The sequence below is a fragment of the Desmodus rotundus genome, chromosome 13, assembly GCF_022682495.2.
Source record: "Desmodus rotundus isolate HL8 chromosome 13, HLdesRot8A.1, whole genome shotgun sequence".
NCBI lineage: Eukaryota > Metazoa > Chordata > Mammalia > Chiroptera > Phyllostomidae > Desmodus > Desmodus rotundus.
In genome coordinates this window covers 47,762,788-47,784,354 of record NC_071399.1, presented here as the reverse complement: position 1 = coordinate 47,784,354, position 21,567 = coordinate 47,762,788, and the positions used below count along the sequence as shown (strand labels likewise).

The 21,567-nt window shown below is 39.5% G+C and overlaps 1 protein-coding gene across 5 annotated transcripts in view; it reads right to left on the bottom strand.

Annotated features, from left to right (window-relative positions):
- The window catches only part of RCBTB2 (RCC1 and BTB domain containing protein 2), a 54,007-nt gene that overhangs the window by 11,400 nt on the left and 21,040 nt on the right, over positions 1–21,567 (bottom strand). For 4 of the 5 annotated variants that reach the window (XM_045202532.2, XM_024569653.3, XM_045202514.2 and 1 more), the window contains exons 2-10: positions 18,699–18,854; positions 18,319–18,469; positions 15,990–16,156; positions 15,273–15,431; positions 15,028–15,135; positions 13,661–13,803; positions 8,148–8,338; positions 7,494–7,620; positions 3,481–3,620 (exon numbers count right to left, since the gene is read on the bottom strand). In XM_045202532.2, coding sequence (XP_045058467.2) covers positions 3,481–3,620; positions 7,494–7,620; positions 8,148–8,338; positions 13,661–13,803; positions 15,028–15,135; positions 15,273–15,431; positions 15,990–16,156; positions 18,319–18,469; positions 18,699–18,824 — 1,312 coding nt within the window. In that variant the 5' untranslated portion in view covers positions 18,825–18,854. The remainder of the gene's footprint in view (positions 1–3,480; positions 3,621–7,493; positions 7,621–8,147; positions 8,339–13,660; positions 13,804–15,027; positions 15,136–15,272; positions 15,432–15,989; positions 16,157–18,318; positions 18,470–18,698; positions 18,855–21,567) is intronic. The other variant, XM_045202527.2, reaches the window with a different exon arrangement.

Genomic DNA, 21,567 nt, shown 5'->3' with positions numbered 1-21,567 from the left:
GTCTGCTTTCATTTGAAAGTTGAAACTGGGTTTGTAATATCACCAAAGATGTTCAATTTGCAGGCACGAAGGACCTGTCAAATTGTCATTGTTAGATGTCATTGCAGCAAGGGGCCTTGCAACTGCATATCTTCCCAAAAGACAGTCTTGCAGGCACAGAGATTGGTTTGGGGTTTGTTGAGTGAATTAACCTGTGTGTTCTTCCTTCTGTTTTCATAGCACATATGCCTATGACCTCATTACCTGAGAGAATTGATTGCAATATAGGCCTCACTTAAGGAGCCCACCTTCATCATCGCCCCCTGAGACTCAACTAGTTTGGTTAAACTAGGTGGTTGGGTTGGTAAAGGGTTCGGGCGGACTGTGGGCTTCACTTCAGAGCTTATCTTCCCTTTTCTGTCCTAATAGCCAAGACAGAAAGGGCCCAGAGATCTGAAAGGAGGGAAATCCTGATATATTCCCCTCAGCCCGAGTGAAGTGTAGTGAGCCACAAGGGTTTTGGATAGGTGTAGCATGTCTCATACACCTTCCTCCAGATAAGCCATTCTTTACCTAGGTGCCTGCCTTTGTTATTCAGTGATTATGATTTAATTGTGCCTTCCAACTCTCTTGCCAAATCTGTCACCTCCAGAATACCACGAGGATGCCAACTGTCCAGTAATGCCAGCCTTTGGACACCGAGCCTGCAACTTCACAGTGACAGCCAACTGACTTGGATTCTGTAAGGTCCTTCCCCTTACAGGAAAGGACTCCCTCCGTGCTGCACCCCCTTTCAGGGCACCCCTGACCCAAGGTTAGGTAGGACAACATACATGTCCAGCCGGAAGCAGTTACAAGAAGACGAGACCTTCGTCCATTGTCCTTTATATAATTATAAAGGGGTTATATATCTGAAAGGAAGGATTGAAGCAGGGTGCAGCCAAGAGGAGGGCCCCAAGAAGGGATTTGTAATGGGGTCCAGAACTCAAGGTGTACCGTTGTTTGCCACCAATTTCTTATCCAGAGTTTCGTGTAACTGGGTACATAATTCCCCAAGTGTATCTATGCAGGAAACCCAGATTTTGTTCTCCCCTCTAGGACTAGGGAGAAGAGATCTCCCCTTCTTATACCCATAGTAGCCACTGTTGGGCTCTTAGGATCCACCGCACTCAGTGCCGCAGCCCTCATTCAGGGAGAATTAGAGTTAAGGCAGCTTTCGCAGACTTTCTCTACGGACATATCTCTGCCGCAAGATCAGGTAGCTTATTGAGAAAGACAGGTAGACTCCTTAGCAGAGGTAGCTCTCCAAAATCCAAGAGGATTAGATTTATTGTTCTTAAGGCAAGAAGGATTATGTGCAGCATTAGGAGAAACTTGTTGCTTTTATACCAATCATTCAGGGATAATTAGAGATAGTATTAAGGTCTTAACCCAGAGACTAAAAGAACGAGAACAGCCGGAAGAACCAACGTGGTACGCAGGAATCTATAAGATGTCCCCATAGCTGACTACCCTGATTTCCTCCATTAGTAGGCCTTTATTAATTATACTCCTCTGTTTAACCTGTGGCCCCATCATCATTAATAAGCTTACGTCTTTTATTAAAGAAAGGATAGAGACTGTCAAGCTGATAGTATTGGCCCAGCCCTACAGTATCCTTCCCCATGAAGAAGATGATTCAAGGATTTGACTCATAAGTGCCAACAAGGAAATGGGGGAATGTTGAGAGCTAGAAAAGAGGGCTAGGCAATTATAAGCATTGCTAAGCAGAAAACCTCTTGAAGGTCACTAGAATGGATAAGGAAGAGAAACAACGTCAGCCGAAATAAGCTTATCAACAGGAGACAGGCAAAAGTTCCTCCTGACCCCAGAGCTATGCAGAGATAACCGCAACTCCCGCTTCTGTAGCTTGCTGGCTTGCTTCACGTTCTATAAAAGAGCTAGTCTGTGAGCGTTTGGCGAGACTCCCCTTTGCAGCCTTAACGGGCACCCTGGGAGTTCTCCCCTGCGCAGGTAAAAATAAAGTACCATCTAAGTGCACTCCACAGGTCTCTATTTGATTTTCTGCTCGCATTTGGGATACAACACTTTGCATCTAGGTTTTGGCCTTGGTCAGCTCTGGTTTGTGGTTTGAAATAAGTTGTACTTCCAGGGCTCGCCCTTAAGGGATGTAATGCAGATGTGCTCTTGGACCATGAGCACAGAGGTCACATGTACCAATGCCATGCACTGTATCCCTGTCTGACAGAAACTACCTTGTTTAAGCCACTTTTTCTCTCATTTTGCTTTAGAACTAAAGCAAATCCTAAGGAATACGACCCTATGCTGAATACTTTCCAAGGCTTGCCATCACACCAAGAATAAAACTCAAGCTCTTTACCATGGGCTTCAAGATTATGTATGATCTTGCCCAGCTCTCAATTTCTCAATTCCTGCCACTACAAGTCTTGCTCAGTCCACTCCAGCCACTCTGGCCTTTTCCCCCATCCTTCACATGCTAAATCTGTTCTTGTCTGAGACTTCTGCACTTACTATTTCCCATGCTTAGAGGCTCTTCCTTGGGTATCTGCATGGCTCACTCCCTCATGACTCACCCAGGTCTCTGCTCATTGCATTCCCAAGGGAGGCCTCCCTTGACCCTCCTGACTGATGCTTGCATTTATTTGTTTAGGGCTAGTCTCCCTCATCTGAATACAAGCTCCACAGCAGCAGGGCCTTGGTCTGCCTCCTCACAGACACTGAGAGGAGCTGCAACACATAGTGGGCATTGGCACTAAAACATTTGTGGAAGAAAGGAAGGAAAAGTATAAAACTTCAGAAATCAGACTTCTGTTTGCCTGAGTAAAATTAAGTGCTGACCTGGTAAAAATATTATTGGTTTATACATGTAAAATAAATGTTTAATTTATAAATTGGGAGACTGAACTCTCTTTAGTTCCTTATAGAAGTAATTCCTTAATTTTTCTGTGCCATTAGCCAACAATACTGCTGACAATTACAAACTGAAACTTAGTATGTTTTTAACTCTGTGTCCATTGGATACCCTGTATTGCTTTTTTTACTGGCAGGTGAACGCCCCTCACTCCTTTCAGGACAGGATGCACCAGACCACAGTGGCCTGTCCTAAAGCCATCTGGGATGGAAATCCACAGATATGGAAATCAGCAGGGCTAATTCTTATGTGGATTTTATCTTTTTTTAATGCAAACATCTTGAGGGCAAGAGGTATGATAGCTAAAAGTTATGTATAATACTAACATATAGCAATTAAGAATGGCACCCACTCGACAGGGGTTATGGTTTGATAATTCATCTATCCCTCATCTATCCAGTCAATCTTTGTATTAAGTAGTAGCAAAGGAAAGCAGCTTCGGTTCCACCAAGAAGAGAACTCCTGTGATTGCCCTCCTGGCGATGTCCATTTAGGCTCTACAGAAACCACCTAGCCCAGTTACCCAGCACTTGGCTAATCTGTTGGTAAAGTCTGTGGCAATTAATTACCTACTGCCTCCTCAGGGGGAAGGCTGATGCTGTCTGTGTACAAGTATTCCAGGAAGGCTCGGTAAACAGGATATGAAAATTCACTCATTTCTACAATATCATCCTCATTGTCTTCCAACGAAGAACGAAAATGCTCACACCTGAAGGAAGAAAAGCATGTCAGGTCCTAGCTTCTGTGCAAGAGCAGATTAACACAAGGAGTATGCCTCTGTGGGGCTTAGAGGGGAAAACTAACAAGGAGAAGGGAAAATCACAACACTACCCATGACACTCTCCAAGTTGCATACCTTCTCATTCTTGCTCTGTCCCTTGCTCCTCTGCTGGCCAGTTTTCTAACCACCATTAATTCAAAAAGGTTGCAAATGCAAACCTGCTGTGGTGGAGCTGCCCCTGCAGCCATCCTGGGTGGAGACAGTGCTGGCCTCACTGGCAGAGTTTCCACACCATGTCCACAGTACAGCATTTATGGAAATCAGGTGGGTTTATCTGTATAACCTCTAAGCAATTTTGTTTTTTCACTTCCTGTTATGGGTCAAATTGTGCCTCCCAAATTCATATGTTGAAGCCCTAACCTCAGAATATAACAGTATGTGAAGAAAGGGTCCTTACAGAGGTTACCAAGTTAAAATGAGGTCATTAGGGTGGACCCTAATCCAATATGACTGGTGTCCTTATAATAAGGGAGAAATTTGGACACACACACAAGGAAAATGCTATGTGAAGACTGGAGTTACGCTGCCACAAGCCAAGGATCACCAAAGATTGCCAGCAAACCACCAGAAGCTAGGAGACTCATGGATCAGATTCTTTTTCCTAGCCCTCAGAAGGAACCCATCCTATGAACACCTTGATCTTGGACTTTTAGCCTCCAGAACTGTGAGAGAATAAATTTCTGTTGTTGAAGCCCAGTTTGTAAGTACTTTGTTACAGAAGCCCTAGCAAACTAACACACCCATCCTTTATGAAGGTTTGTGGACTGTAGTAAGAGACAACAAATGTTACATGGCCTGACCTTAATAAGAGGCGAACTTGAGACTAACATGTTATCTTGAGCTTGTGATTTGTTGCAGTAGTATTTATATATAGTTACACAACGTGATGATTTTCAAAATCATGATATAAGAATGAAGCCAGGAACAGAATAATACATACTGCATAGTTCTATTTATTAAACTTCTAGAAAATGCTAGCTAATCTATAATGACAGAAAGAAGATTGCCTGCCCCAGGGCTGGGGCATAAGAGATCTTTGAGGAGTGACGTAAATGTTCTCTATCTTAATTTGGGACAATGCTTTCACAGACATATTCATATGTCAAAGCTCCTAAAATGCACACTTTATTTTCTTTTCAGGTTTACTTTATTTAATATATTTTATTGATTATGCTATTACAGTTGTCCCATTTTTTTTCTCCCCTTTATTCCCCTCCACCCTGAACTCCCCCTCCCACCAGCATCCCCCCACTTTAGTTCATGTCCATGGGTCATACATGTAAGTTCTTTGGCTTCTCCATTTCCCATACTATTGTTAACCTCCCCCTGTCTATTTTGTACCTACCATTTATGCTTCTTACTCCCTTTACCTTTTCCCCCATTCTCCCTCCTCCCCCTCCCCACTGATAACCCTCCATGTGATCGCCATTTCTGTGATTCTGTTCATGTTCTAGTTGTTTGTTTCTGTTTTTAAAGATTTTATTTATTTATTTATTTTTGAGAGCAGAAGGGAAGGAGAAAGAGAGGGAGAGAAACATCAGTGTGTGGTTGCCTCTCATGCACCCCCTAATGGGGACCAAGCCTGCAACCCAGGCATGTGCCCTAGTATAGGAATCTAACCAGTGACCCTTTGATTCTCAGGCCGGCATGCAATCCACTGAGACACACCAGCTAGGGCTGTTTTCACTTTTTTAGGTTCAGTTGTTGATAGTTGTGAGTTTGTTGTCATTTTGCTATTCATAGTTTTGATCATATTATTTTTCTTAGATAAGTTCCTTTAACATTTCATATAGTAAGGGCTTGGTGATGATGAACTCCTTTAACTTGACCTTATCTGGGAAGCACTTATACCGCTCTTCCATTCTAAATTGTATCTTTGCTGGATACAGTAATCTTGGATGTAGGCCCTTGCTTTCATGACTTCGAATACTTCTTTCCAGCCCCTTCTTGCCTGCAAGGTTTCTTTTGAGAAAGCAGAAGAAAGAAGTGATATGGGCACTTCTTTGTAGGCAACTGTCTCCTTTTGTCTTGCTGCTTTTAAGATTCTGTCCTTCTCTTTAATCTTGGGTAATGTAATTATGATGTGCCTTGGTGTGTTCCTCCTTGGGTCCAAATTCTTTGGGACTCTCTGAGCTTCCTGGACTTCCTGGAAGTCTATTTCCTTGGCCAGATTGGGGGAGTTCAAACAAGTTTCCTATTTCTTTCTCTTCCTCTCCTCTTTCTGCCACCCCTATGATTTCGATGTTGGATCATTTAAAGTGTCCCAGAGGTTCCTAAGCCTCTCCTTGTTTTTTGGAATTCTTGTTTCTTCATTCTGTTCTGGTTGAATGTTTCCTTCTTCCTCCTGCTCCCAACCATTGATTTGAGTTCCAGTTTCCTTCCTGTCACTGTTGGTTCTCTATACATTTTCCTTTATTTCACTTTGCATAGCCTTCAATTCTTCCTATTTTGCGACCATACTCAACCATTTCTGTGAGCATCTTGATTACCAGTGTGTTGAACTGTGCATCTGATAAGTTTGCTATATCTTCATCACTTAGTTCTATTTTTGGAGTTTTGATCTGGGACTTTTTTTTTTTTTTGGTCTCCATGCCATGATACATAGTAAAGGGTGGAGCCTTAGGTGTTCACCAGGGCAGGGCAACCCACGTAGCTGCGTTGCGTTGCTGTATGTGGCAGAGGGGTCCAAGAGGGAACAATGACACCTGCACAGCTCTTGGCTGGCTTTCAGTCACTTCCCCCACTACCCACAAGCAAATTGGGGTCTTTCGGTGCTGATTTCTGGGTAGGTGGGTTTGTGTACATTCTAGGACTTGTGGGTCTCTCCAGTGAACTATCCTGTGAGGCTGAGAGTTTCTCCTGCCACTGTCACAACCTCCACAAGTTTTTACAGTCAGGGGTTTTGAGGCTTTATTTCCCCACTCTGTAACTCTAGGTTGTATAGTCTCTCTTGTTTCCCAGTTGCTCCTCCCAGTTTATCCACATGCAAATGTGGGACCACCGGGTCCACCAGCTGCCACCTCACCATGAGTTTTCTCCACCCTGGCTGCCTGTCTCTGCCCCTCCTAACAATCTGAATGAAATGTTTTTTCTTTAACTCCTTGATGTCAGACTTCATACAGTTTAATTTTTCTGGCAGTTGTAGTTATTTTTAGTTTTTAAATATGTTGTTGTCCTTCTTTTGGTTGTGCAAGGAGGCAAAGTGTATCTACCTATCCCTCCATCTTGGCTGGAAGTCCCTAAAATGCACATTTTAAATGAATCTAGCTCACTGAGAAAAAATTATGTATATCAATATATTTGAGTTTTTTAAAAATATGTGTTAGCTCTACCCTAGATCTTATTGCTTTGGAAAAGCCTTATCTTCTCTTTTTTCAAGCATCTAAATGTTCAGTACCCCCCAGCTGACTGAGGAGAGTGATGTTTATGGGCTGAGCCCAGCTACTAGCTAGGAAATTTACTTGTGTTGAAGCAGTCCGTGCAATGCTGAAAGCACATAGCACACTCACCCACTGGTAGCTGGCTACTCTCTGAAGCCAGGGTGGACAGACCATTTGTAAAGTCCTATAAGAAAGCCTAGAGTACTTATGCCCTAAACTATAATCCTTCCACACATTGTATCCAACCTCTATAATTTCTTGTTTCATATATAATGTGTTTCTCCTGGCTGCAATGTAAGCTCATAAGGGCAAAATCTACCTTGGATTTCTTTGCATAATTACTTAGATGCCTAGATTAGCTCCTTAGATTAGCAAATAATAAATGTATTCATTTCAATTCCCAAAATAAATTATTTCTTACCTAATTTTGAGAAGGACTTTATGTGCATAAATGTACTTTCCATCCACCAGAAATTTCATGTCTGCAGTATTGGGATTGTCAAATTCCCTCTTCAGTGACTCAGCTACTGTGAGGTGGTCATCAGGTTCTAAGAGAATAATACCAGTGTTTCTGAGTTAACTACAGACATAATGAAAATGTAGGTTGCAATATAGCACTGTTCTCTAGGCACTCATTAAAATATCAATTCTCCAAAATAATTGAGTAGAGCAACACTTTTTCCCCCTAAACATGAATTCACACCTCTGTAATTATCAAGGACTAGAACCTCACACACATCTGCTTCTAAATCTGGCAAAACAACAACTATGAAGTCCAAAACCACCCCATTAAATGAAAATTTGAATGTTTGCATAAATATACTAGCTAAAAAAAAAGTTTTTTCAGTCAGAAAGCAGTGAAATAAAAGTACTTTTATTTTGGCATGTAGTATTGGTATCTGATACTTTTAAGAAAAACAAATCAATCAAACTAGTTCCTTTTCACAGGAGTCCATTAAAGGGAAATAAATTATATGATACTGCACTTAACAAAGTCCTTCCTATCAAAATAAAAGCACCACAGTTCTCTTCCTAGTTTTTAAGCCATTATTCAAAAGGACAGTGATCAGCTCACCCACAGAGAGTAGGCGCCAGGAGACAGCAGGAGTGGCAAAGCAGGCAAACACATCATCCGTGCAGGAGAGGTGGGTGAGATGAGGCAGGATCACTGACTGGCCCCGGCACTGGCCCCACATGTACACATGCCCACCCTGGGTCTTGGCAGCAGATGTGTGCGTAGAGTGGCAGGCTGCAATTTCTATAATTCTAAGTTCACAAACACCAAGTAAACACAGTAAACAGGAAAAGAAATGAGTTGATCTCTCCTTCCTTAGGTTTGATTTCAAAAACAAAACAAAACAAGACTTACACACCTAATCTCCTAAATTTTCAGGCAATATACAGGTATTTACACTGAAGCTATACTTCAATTCACTTATAACTAATGAAGATCTTGTTATCACTTCTAGCCAGTAGGCCTATAAAAATATGTACCATCCTGTCATGTTCAGGTGGCTCAGTTGGGTGGAGTGTTGTCCCTTAATACCAAAAGGTTGTGGGTTTGATTCCCAGTCAGGGTACATACATAGCATACCTAGGTTGTGGGTTTGATCACAGGTCAGGGTATGCATAGGAGGCAACTACAACTTACTGATGTTTCTCTCTCTCTCTCTTTCATTCTCTTTCTCTCTTTCCCTGCCTTCCTTCCTCCCTTCCTCCCTCCCTCCCTCCCTCTTTCCTTTCCTCTCTCTGTAAAATTAATAAGCATATCCTTGGGTGAGGATTAAAGAAAAAACTGTGCCATCCCATTTTAAAATTCAAGTCCAATCTAAGAAAAGACAGACCAGGAAAAAAAGAAAAAGAAAAATTTTTTTGTTAAAATATTATTTACTGAAGTAGATAATAAAGACTTGACCCATCCTGACCCAGTTTCAAAAAATATTTTTATCAAAACGTCACCAATTTTAGGGTTAAATGGAATATGCTGTAAGTCACCCCACCTCACACTGCAAACAGTGAATTCAGCAGTTGTAATTCACTGGACTGTCTAGAGCCCAACAGTGTAGTTTTCTGGGATCAACATGTAGACCCGAGTGCAGTAAGTTCATGATTGCCAGGGGTTAGTTCTCAAAACAGTTCCTAATAGCAAATACTGATTTGGAAATAATTATTTGGCCCTAAGAATAAACCATTGTACAGATTCAAAGAAGATAATAAACTATTTTACCCCGAGTGAGGCTGTCATCTTGATTCTGCCGCAGCAGGCAATGGTATCAGCATCTTCTGTGACTTTGGCTCAGAACTGCAGAATTATCTCTGGCCTCTCTTTCCTCACCACTTTCTTCAGAATATCAGGTTGGCAAATTACATAAATCCCTTGCAATTTCTCCCATCTTCCACCACCTTCACTCAGACACACCCCACATCTGGAGCAATTGAACAGCCTCCTACGTCTCTGCCTTAGAACTTCTCTCTGCTCTGACCCAAACTGCATAATACTGGCAGGTGAATAATCCTCTTAAAACACCATTCTTATAAGTACTTTCAATCCTTCGCTGATTTCCCACAGGATAAAACCCAGACAAGTGGCATTAAGGCCTTCCATCATTTGGCTTCCACCTATGTCCAGCCTTCTTTCAAAGGACTTTTGGCCACACACCCTATATTCCAACAAACAGATGTACTCAATACCCATTAATGCCTTTATTCACAATTAAAGTCCTTAATTAGGAATGTTCTTTCCTTTCTCTCTGCCTCAGAAATCCTACCATCTCTTAAGGCCCAGTTCAAACAGCCCCAAGGTAACAGGTCCCTCACTCACCTGAGCTCTTGTAGTAATTCCTATCCAAACCACTCCAGCCTGGCCTTGTTATCTTTCAGGTGAATTTGTCTTATCTATTCAGTTAGATTACAAGTTCCTATTAGGCTGATTCACTGACTTATTTCTCTCTCCCGAAGCAACCAGTATAGTGTCTTACTAAATATAATTTGGAGATCATTTTATTGACTAAGTGGTAAAGACTCAACAACACAGAGCAACTGAGGGGTGGGTAAGACCCCATGGACCAAGGCTAGGGACTGAAGGGTGGAGATATTCCTCCACTGTGTGCTTTAACTAGAGGTTTCCCAATCAAGGAGGGAGGATGGTCATTGTACAACATGGATATTGCTGTGGCAGCTTGTCGCAGAAGACTGAGAGATATATTGTTTTCTTGTGCAGCCCAAGTAATATCACTGATTAGAGGATAGCTCTCAGCTCTTGAAAACTGCCCAAGAGTATTGGAGGAAATGAGGCTGTATGTTCCAGCTGTATGTCTCAGAATGCAGAGCCTGGATGTTGGGACTAAATTTGAATCTTAGCTTTACCACTAAGCTGTGTGACTGCTGGAATGTCTCTGATTATCTATGAGCCTCAGTTTCATCACAGTGCAAGGCTAGTATGTGAGAATTTAAATGAGAAAATGTTAAGCACCAAGCACAATGTCTGGTGTACAAATCATAGCCTAACAGTAGAGGTTTCTCAGTATTACTACATCTACCCAGTATTTTAAGTGCCAAAGCCTCCCCTGTATAGAGACTGTATTTTTCTAATGATCAGTTCAAAATAGTAAGGCTTTTCCTATTTGCATGCTTAAGTCAGTCAAATTGGCTCAAAACGAACCTTGCCTACATGGGGAAAATGGTCAATACTATTTTGCTTCCTAATAAAGATATTTTTTTCAAAAAATAAAAATAAAAAGGGAGCAGGAAATAGAATAAATATATTTATCTCAACAAAAGTGAATCTACTATCATGTTACACCCACATGTGAGAGAAGCAACAATTGATTTTAATTATTGTAGTTCTACAGTATAATTTGAAGTCAGATAGTGTGATATCTCCAGCTTCATTATTTTTTCTCAGGATTGCTTAGGCTATTTGGGGTCTTTCTGTGGTTCCATATAAATCTGATTTTTTTTTTTTGGTCTATTTCTTTCAAAAATGACATTGGAATTTTGATGGGGATTGCATAAAGTCTCTATATTGATCTGGGTAAAATTCCCATTTTAACTGTGTTGATTCTTCCAGGACACATGATATCTTTTCATTTCATTGTGTCTTTTTCAATGTCTTTTAATAATGCATTGTAGTTTTCAGTAAACAATTCATTTTAGATTGTGTAGTAGACAGGACATGGGCTGGGAGTCAGAAGCCAAGTTACTTTAAAAAAAAGAAAAGAAAAGAAAGGTGGAGGCTTGTGGTGAAGAGTACATGAAATATGCTACCCAGCATAGTGCACATTCAAAAATGGTTTTTTTCCATGACTAACAGCTGCTTCAGGCACTATGGGACCAGCCTGGGGTCTGAAGAGAGAAGTAGTACATCTGTGAAACTGCAAACAACTCCCAGGTAACATCATAGTGCAGCACTACCTACAAGTGCTCTGGTGAGTAAGGGGGAATACCTGGGTACTCCTCAGAGAGTATTTAAAGTAAAAGGGAGTTCAGCTGGGCCACAGAGGCTTTGGATGAGTAAGAACATATGAGCCAGAGAGAAATACATGTACAAATTTGTAGGCAGATGGTAGAAACAGCAAGGCTGGAGAAGGTACAATGTTAAGAGGGCCTAAGTGGAATAGACAAGAACAATGCGGTTTGCTAGGAACAGCGTTATCAGTCTTAAATCCAAGGCTGAAGGGTTTAGATTTGATCTGATGTAATAGACAAATGGGAAACAGCTTTGTAAACATAATATGATAAAAATGGAGTTCTTAGATTAAGCTGGCAATGGTGTGCAAGATAGGCTGAAAGGGAGGAAAAGAATAACTAGAAGATGAGCTGGAGAAGGCTGATGGGTGTGATGTCTTGTCCAAGCATGGTTCCAAGGAAGAATTGGGTGGCCTTTGATATTGTGGGAGTTCAGAACAAGTCACTCCAAGATGTGCTTCTATGGTTTGCAGATTGCTTTCAGCTAAAGGCAACTTTAGCAATGGGCTCAAGAGAAATTTCTGCCCCTCCCTTAACTACCTAAAATAATTTGAATTAGGGGCCTTACCCAGAGTAAGAGATTATCAGAGATAACCTCTTTTGACTTATCTACAGGGCAGGACAAACTCCTATTTATTAAACATCTGCTCTTCTTACCCTGCAATGACCCACTGAAGCCCCCCAAGGCAACTTTTCTCAACCCTAGCTCAGGAGGTCTTTATATACTCATGTTCCCTTGCTATCTTTAAACCTCTTGTGCATGGAGAGTCTAACTCACGTTTGTGGGGTTTCCATACATGTGTATGTATTAACTCGGTTGTTTTCTCTTGCTAATCTATTGCACATCTGTTTGATTATTAGACCAACCAGAAGAACACTTGAGGGTGAAGGAAGTTTATTCCTCCCCCAGAATATCAATGAGAGGAAGGAGAGGCTTCAAAGATGGCCTCAGAGTGTAAGAAAACACCAACCTGACAGTGTGGAGGGTGAGGGACATAGTGCTGGTCTGATGACAGGATGAGGGCTCAACATACAGATATCTAAGCAGTTAACAAAAGGAAAAAGCCTTCTACACTTTAACCACTTCAGTTATACAGCAATCTGGTGTTCTCTGGGAGAAGGGGAAGTTAGAACACTGTTTAGACAAACATTAATTAACTGCTCTATTCTCATCATATTTAATCACTTCCACAATGACCTACCAGGCAGAGAGACTTTTAGATTATTTGAATATCTTTTCTGTACTTTGGAAAACCACTTAAAATGATAGCCTCCCTTTTCAGTGATAATGTTCTATGAAAAATGTAACTGGCTGAAACACAACAATGTCCATCTATACTAAACTACCCACCACATAAAATAAAAAATAATTCCTGCAATCATTTCTGAATGTTTATTATTAGCCTTCATAAAACGAGAGCAGCCTTTGCCATTATAGGAGGCAGAAACACTGCTTCTTGGAGAAAAGCTGGTACAGACACAGCAAAGGGGTTATGGAAGGATGTGGACCTGGCCTTCCCTAAGCATGGCCTGGTAACATTTTCCTGGAATACCCAGTGCCATAAGGGAAGTCAGAGGTGGGGCACAGGCTTGGCTGACTGCAGCAGCTGCTATAGGAAGGAGAATGGAAAAAGTTGAGAGGAAACCTTCAGGTCTAGGTTTGGGACCAAAGCCACTGCCAAGGCCCCCTGCCTTTGCCTAAGGTCATCTCTTTTTGCACCTGATTCATACCAAGAAACACATTTTCCTGAACCACAGATGACAGAATGGAAATGTTATCAACTTCATCTTAAGAATATAAAACAGGAAACAATGAGGAGGGGGAGGAGAGGTAACTTGTGAGGGAGAAGAATAATGTAGAATAGCTGTTGGAGGTTTAGTCATTGTAGTTTGTATACAGTAGCTATCGGAGGTGTAGATGAAATATGGCTAAGGGAAAATAGAATATTTAACGTACAGTCAAATTCACCCACTATTCAAAAGTCAACTTTAAAGAGGAATGAATGCTCCTGTTAAAGAATATTCTAATACTAGCAGTAAATTTCCCATAATTCTATGTTATGTCTAAGTTTTGTTTAATCACTAAGAAACGTTGAAGTTATTTGAAAATGCACATATTACCTGTCCTTTTCCACAACGACAGGAGTGGGATAGGACTGGTTACTTTTATTGCCAGTGCCCAACTGGCCATAAGAATTTGCACCCCAAGCATATACTTGGCCGTCATCCGTTAATACTAAAGTGTGTGCGTAGCCACAGGCAACCTGAAAGAAAAAAAACCAAATCCACTCAGGCCTGCAAATAGAAGGAAACGTGCTTTAACAAAATAGGTTAAGAATCAAAAATGAAAAAAAGGGAAGAGACAGCCTGCCCAGAGAGGCAAGCATTAAGTTAACCAATTCCTCCAGAAGTAGTTCAGGCCCCACCTGTGGCCAAAACTATACAATAAGATGGACATCAGTCTTTAGTGACATGAGCCTAGTATTCAGTTTTAATATGACATTCATTGTGCTCACAGAGATCAAGGGGTATGAAGTTAATAAGAAACAGACACTTTTGTTTTTTAAGAATAATTTTCTTTTTTATTATTTTAAAAAAACACATTCAAATTGAAAAAGTATAAATATGGAAGTAATCTCAAGATCAACATTTTCTATTTACACATAGGTATGCACAGATAGCTTTTTTGAGCAGTTCTGTGTCTTTTTTTTTAATCCTCACCCAAGGATGTATATTCATTTGAGAGAGAGAGAGAGAGAACTAGAGAGAGAGAGAGAGAGAGAGAGAGAGAGAGAGAGACATCAATGTGAGGTAAACATCGATTGGGTTCCTCCTGTGCGGACCCTGAATACAGATTGAACCAGCAACCCAGATATGTGCCCTGATGAGAAATTGAACTTGCAGCCTTTATGGTGTATGGATCAGTGCTCTAATCAACTGAGCCACCCAGCCAGGGCTGTATCTTTTTTCACTTAACATTACATGTACCACTATTCCCAAATTATTAATAATATTTTGTCCTTTGCAAACATTTCTGTTCACATAGGTTTAGTATAATTTATTTAACATTAACTTATTGTTTGATTAGATAAATTATGCTACATTTATTATTTACTAAAGTTTTCTTCTTCTTCTTCATCTTTTTTGATTATGTCTTCTCCACTAATTCTGTGACTTTCTCTTTGGTGTCTTAGAATGGAGTAGAATTATAGATCAAAAGGTGTGAATATTTTTATGGCTCTTGATACATACTGCCAGAGTTTCCTTGGAAAAATATTTTTAAAATTTATATTCTAACAGCTGTGTATGTGAATGTTCTAGAAATTTAAATGTTCTGATGAATAACTATAACTCAATTCATGGAAGTAAAGCTTAAACCTTTAACTTCAGTGAAGATATCCAAGCAGCTAAACTTTGTTTTTAATACATTGGTATTTTTGTCACTGAAGACTTAATAATATGCACATATAAACCAACAGTAGACATACCCGCTGGACACGTATGCCTTGCAAGGCTGCTATTCTACAGGGGGTTGAATGGTTGCCACTACTGCCAAGTCCAAGCTGCCCATTTCCATTGTAACCCCAGACATAAACCTGAGAGAAAATGAGAGACTCAATGCCAACAAAACACAAAAAAGCAATCAAGTTCTCTATTATGAGAAACATGCTATGTTGGTATGACACTGATAAGGCAAACAATTTTTTGAAATAATATGAAATAACCTTCTTACCTCCCCACTGTCCACCACCGCCATTGAGCACATCTGCCCACATGCTATGTTCACAACTACTCTATTCTGTAAGCAGCCAGTGACTCTTCGAGGGATTGGCTGATTAGCTGTTGATCCAGAGCCTACCTGCCCAGAGTTATTACAACCCCAGGCAAATACCTATTTGAAAGAAGAAATCAGTTAATGAAATAAGTAATTTATAAAGCATCTCAATTGGATACTAGTGTATTTTTATGGCACCTCATCTTTGCTCTCAAAGTGACTGATATCCATAAACTGTCACAAAATAGGCAGAGAAGTTTTTGTAAAATTTTTAATAAAATGTATTAATTTATAATATTAGGTTATTGGTGTTATCTACACAAACAGTAATTATTATTACATACCATATAATATTTATAAAAATATCTACTGTGCTTCAGCCACATTTTCCAGCATTTGGGGATTTTTTTCTTTTTACAAATAACCCCTTGTACTGTAGCAATATAGAAGAAAAAACATATCCTTTTAGATTTTGCAGCAATAGAAATCCTTATACAAAAAGGTAAACCTACTATTCATGTAAACACTGTGACTATGGGTTGCTAACAAGAATAAGACTGAGTGTGAGGGAGGTGGTCATTTTAATCAAATGATCATACTACTTCTAGGACTGCTACAGGAATTTATATGATCTTATTGACAAAAATCAATGAGCTTTATACTGATTATTCTTACCTCTCCATCAGATGTTAATACCAAAGAATGGTAAGACCCACAGGCAACTTCAATCACTTGTTTGTTTGACAAATTAGTAGAGATATGACAGGGCACTGAACCATGATTAGTTGTCCCATTGCCCAGCTGGTTATAGGCATTATGACCCCAGGTAAAGACTTCTCCTTCTGAAAATAAAAAGAAATATAATTAGCTTTCAAAATATCTACTTCATTATATGAAAATATATTTTACACACTTCTACAAATGAAAACTAAAAATTTAGTTGCAAAAGCTAATCAACTTCACCAAACTCATTCTATAAAAAAATACATTTGAAAAGTATAAACTACATTCTACCTCAAAGCAACAAGATGAAATTTAAATAAATGCAATTATAATAGCTGAAAGATAGGTTTTAATAGACAACAGGGAAAAAATAGCTGCTAAGAGTAATAGAAAAGAATCATTAGATTGAAAGATAAAAGATTTCACTTTTGGAGCCTTAATTTCTTTATCTATAAAATGATCACCAAGTTATTTTTAATCTTTGTTATTACTTATACAATATAACACACATTCATAAAAGTTCATAAAGTATATATGCACAAATTCATAAACAATTATAAAGTACACACACCCATGTGCTGCCGTTCAGGTGAGGAAATGTATAACCTTTGATCAGCCCCAAAAAAGCCTGAATAAGAGAACTTAGTTTGTCCTGTTTCTGAACTTTAAATAAATAAAAGCATATAGTATATACTCATTTCATCTGTATTTTCTACCATACTGTCTCTTTGTGCTACATTCCAGACAATTTCCTCTGATCAATCTACCAGTTTATTAATTTTCTCTTTTGCTGTGTCCAAACTGCACCTAAACTTGTCTACTGAGATTTTCATTTTCATAATTACTTGTATATTTTGTTCTCTTTCAAATCTGCCATGATCTCTGCAAGTATCTTCAAGCTCATTTTTTTTCAAACAATATATAACACCATCTTATAATTGGTGCCTGGTAATTCTAATATTTGATACATAGAAGTCAGTTTTTGTTGTCTCTTTTGTACTGGTTCTCATTCATGGTGCCTGTTTCATCACGTACCTGGTTGTCCTTGACTATGTGCTACTAATTACCACTGGAAAATTATTTTTCCATGGCATCATACTCCCTCAGGCACAGAATAAAGATGCCTTCCTAAAGAAAGGATATGCGTCCACTTCTTAAAGGTATTGAAAGGTGTCTCTAATGAGTTCAAGACCTGAGGTTTCTTGGACCACCCAGACTGATGTGAATTGGAACACAAATACATGGTTACAACCCCTCAGGCAGAGATTTTTTTTTCTTTTTTTCTTCCTAATTTGCTCAGAGCCAAGGAATTCTTTCATTCAGTCCTGTAAGATGAAAGAACTGGCTCATCTTTGCCCTAAGAGTATAGTCCTTTGTGGTCCCAGCCTAATTTGTGAGGTCTTTGACTTATGACGCCTTCACATCATGAGTGCATTAGACTACAACTCCATTTAAGTGAATAGGCAAATATCTTTAAGGTAAAATTAGTTCCAAGTTCCCCTTTGACTTCTTAGGTCACACTTTCTCTTAAATCTTATCTAATAATTCCTTTCTGCCTTGTGTTTTGATGCCTTTATGAAAAATATTTTAAGTATTTTATCTAGAACTTTCCATTGGTTTCAGTGAAGAAGTGATCTGAACAATCTAGCCTGCTATTACAGGAAACCAAAATGCCCTAAAAGTTATTATTTTAATGTGAAATAAGTATACAAAAGAACATAAAATTTATTTTCAGTTTAAATAATACTAACGGTACTTATTACTAATAATACTTAAGAAAAACTATAAGGTATGTTTTAATTATAATGTCTTGTTATTCTGAATTAATGAAATAGCCATGAAAATATTTAATTCCTTGTATTACTAAATACCAACTACAGTTATCAGTCACTAACATAAGAATCACAGAATGCTAAGGGTTGCAGGGGATCTTGGAATCTGGCTTTACTCTTTCAGTTCATAGATCAGAATCTCAAATTCAGAAAGTGTACAGTGAGTTCACAATTTTCATGCAAAATAATTACACTTAAAAGTGTAAACAAAAGGGGCTTACTGAGCTTAAAGTGCCAATAATTGCTAAATTCTATCTGCTACATTACCTTACTTTGATATTCAGATATGTTGATGTTTCATGTTGTCCAAAGCATAGTCAAGTTCACAGGGCAGAGCCAGAAACTCTTGCCCAATTGAAAAGTATGTTCTTGATTGAAGGGGTGGTCCTAGTCTTGTTTCTCAACAAATAAAGCAAGGGCTAAAATTCTACACTGTGTTCCTAGGTTACCTGTTGTTGCAAGGACAATATGTGGACCACTCCCATAACTGAGGCAGGCTATTTTTTTGCCACTTAAAGAATCCAGTCTCCGAGGTTCAATGGTACTCTGGATGTCACCTAATCCCAAACAGCCACAGCAGTTGGTGCCAAGCACAAAAATCTGTGGGGAAAACCACTGTTAGTTCAAGCAGTTCCATTTCTGACAAACCTATAATTGCATTCAAACAGGCATAGTGCTCCTAAAACAAAGCTGCTTCATTTATAACAAAAAATAAGAATCTATTCTGTGCACTTTTTTTTATCTTAACTCCTTAGTTCCCCCCCAAGATCTTCAATTTAGCAAATCCATTAATGAAAATAGAAGTGGTTGATTTTTTCTTCAAAATTACCTCATCATTTACTGTCATATATAAAACTTCGTTGCCAGCGCTGCCAAAGACACAAGCCTGACGAATTAACTGCAGTTCTTCCTCAGAACAAAGGGAGAAAATTGGCCACTTCCCCACATCTAACATCTTCAAAGATGACAGAGTAGCCTGTACTGGCTAAAAAGGAAAAAAATATATATTGAGACTATTCATTAAAAGATTAAATTTCTTTGCCCCTTTCCCTTCTGTAGAAGAGCTAGCACCGGTTTAGTGAAGAATGAGGTCTTTCTGGTTTTGAGAGGCCTCTCACAGCTGTGGAAATTGCCTTCCCAAGCTCAACTGCTTCAGTACTGCTGTCACTACAATCAAGAGCCAGAGGCTCTGGACAGAATCAGATCTCACCTATTAATTTTCCTCAAGGACACAGGAACCATCCAAGGCTGAACTTTGGGAAGCTGAATATCTAGCAAGCTCTTTAAGTTTTGGCTATGTCTTAAACATAGCTCTGGAAAATAGGTTGGCTATAAATGCAGGGAGGAAAAAAGACAAGACTGCTATTTCATCTGCTGCTCAATTCTTAACAAAGTAAGTCCTTGGAAAAGAACAAGGCTGAAGGTGACACCTTCAGGAAATGGTCCAGAAATTTCAGGTCTTGGGTCATCTCTAACATGCAGTTTAAACAGCTGGTAGGTTCCCTTATCCCCCACTCAGATTTGGGTACTGGTAGGAAGAAATACCCATAAAGTGTATGTATTAGTTTGCCAGGGCTACTATTAACAAAGCACCACAAGTGGAGTGGTTTAACAGCAGAAATTCATTTTCTCACATTTCTGAAGGCTAGAAGTTCAAAATCAAGGTATCAGCTAGTTTGGTTCCTTCTGAGGGATGTCAACGAAGTTCCTGTTTCAGGCCTCTCTCCTTGGCTTATAGATGGCCATCTCTTCCCTGTGTCTTCACATCATCTTCCCCTCTGTGTATCTGTTTCTGTGTCAAATTTTCTTTTTTTTAAGTGTACTGGATTAGGGTCCATTTTAACTAAACTACATTTCCAAATAAGGTCACCTTCTGAAGTACTGGGATATCTTAGTCCATTTGGACTTCTATAACAAAAGCCACAGACTGGGTGGCTTATTACCAACAGACATTTCTTACAGTTTTGGAGGTTGAGAAGTCCAAGATCAAGATACCAGCACAGTCATGTTCCTGGTTCATTGTTAGTGACTTCTCACTGTGTCCTCACATGGTGGAAAGGGCTAAGGATCTCTCTGGACCCCTTTTTAAAGACACTAGTCCTATTCTTGAGGGTACCATGCTCGTGACTTAACTATCTCCCACTTAGGATTTCAACATATGAATGAAGGGGGACACAATTACAGCCATGTGCTTAACAACAGTGATAAGTTCTAAGGAATGCATTGTTAGGCAATTTCTCCATCACGTGAACATCATAGAGTACACTTACACAAACCTAGATGGTATAGCCTACCATGCACCTAGGCTATATGGTATATATAACCTATTGCTCCTAGGCTGCAAGCCAGTATAGTATGTTATGTACTAAATACTATAGGCAATTGTAATACATTACACTACAATATTACAGTGTCATTAGGCAACAGGAATTTTTCAAGTCCATTATAATCTTATGGAACCACCATCACATATGTGGACTTTTGTTGACTGAAACATCATTATGTGGTACATGACTGTAAACTCAAAACAGCACACATTTATCTCATGAGCATCTGCTCTTATGATGAGAATAAGAGCATTCAAAGGGGACATTATAAAGCTATTTCAAAGAGAGCTCTTATTGATTTGCTATACTAGAAACATTTTCACTTAAGTACTTTTCAGCTTTCAATATTTTTGTATATTACAATAAGATGCAATACACAACCAATATGCCTATCAAATGGCATGTTCGGCCATTTCCCTCAATAATCATCATACTCTTGCTGCATTTAAAGGAGTAAGGGATTTTCCAAGGCCTGTCTTTCCCATCAGCTATTAAGTCAACGTTACCAGGGATGAGTTCTGGTAGAGATGATCATATTAGATACTCATTTTCTACAGACCTGAAAGGATATTTGTCCCTTCCACCCTTAGGAGTCATGGCCCTGCTGACACCTTGGTTTTAGAATTCTAGCCTCCAGAACTAGGAGAAAATAGATTTTTATTATTTCACCATCTCCAGTTTGGCTCAGTTGGCTGGAGCATTGTCCTGTAAACTGAAAGGTCTGAACTGACAACCTAGGCATTGACTGAGGGTTCTATTCCAAGTCAATGCCTAGGTTGTCAGTTCAGCCCCTAGTTGCGGCACATACAAGGAGGAACTGATGGATTATTTATGTTTCTCTCCCTCTTTCTCTCCAACCCTTCCCCTATCTCTAAAATCAAAAGCATGTCCTCAGGTGAGGATTAAAAACAAATTCTGTTATTTGAAGCCCCTCAGTTTGCAGTACTTTGTTAGGGCGGCCCTAGGAAACTAATACAGAGGTGAAGCAGCTTGTCACTGCTAACAGAATCTCGAGTCAGTGGCAGAACCTGAACCAGGATGAACTCCCCTGATGCCAAATCCAGCCACTTTACTTTTACCATGCCACTCAAATTGTAAGACCCTGTCCTGAGAATCATGTCTTCTCTTTTGGGCAGCACCCAAGTCCACTTCAGAGATAAAGATGGAATCTAAGCTTCTACTTTAAACTACTCACCTCTTCATGTAATCAAAGAACCTACTTTTCTATAAGGCCCTTACTTTAGGATTTTGTCCTGTTTAAGTCTTGAAATTTCAAAAAGAACAATGTTTGGGCTGTGGCATCAAATATGTAATGTAGATGTCATATGTGCTAGTTAAAAGAGTTCTTACAAATTACTCCTACTCATCTCA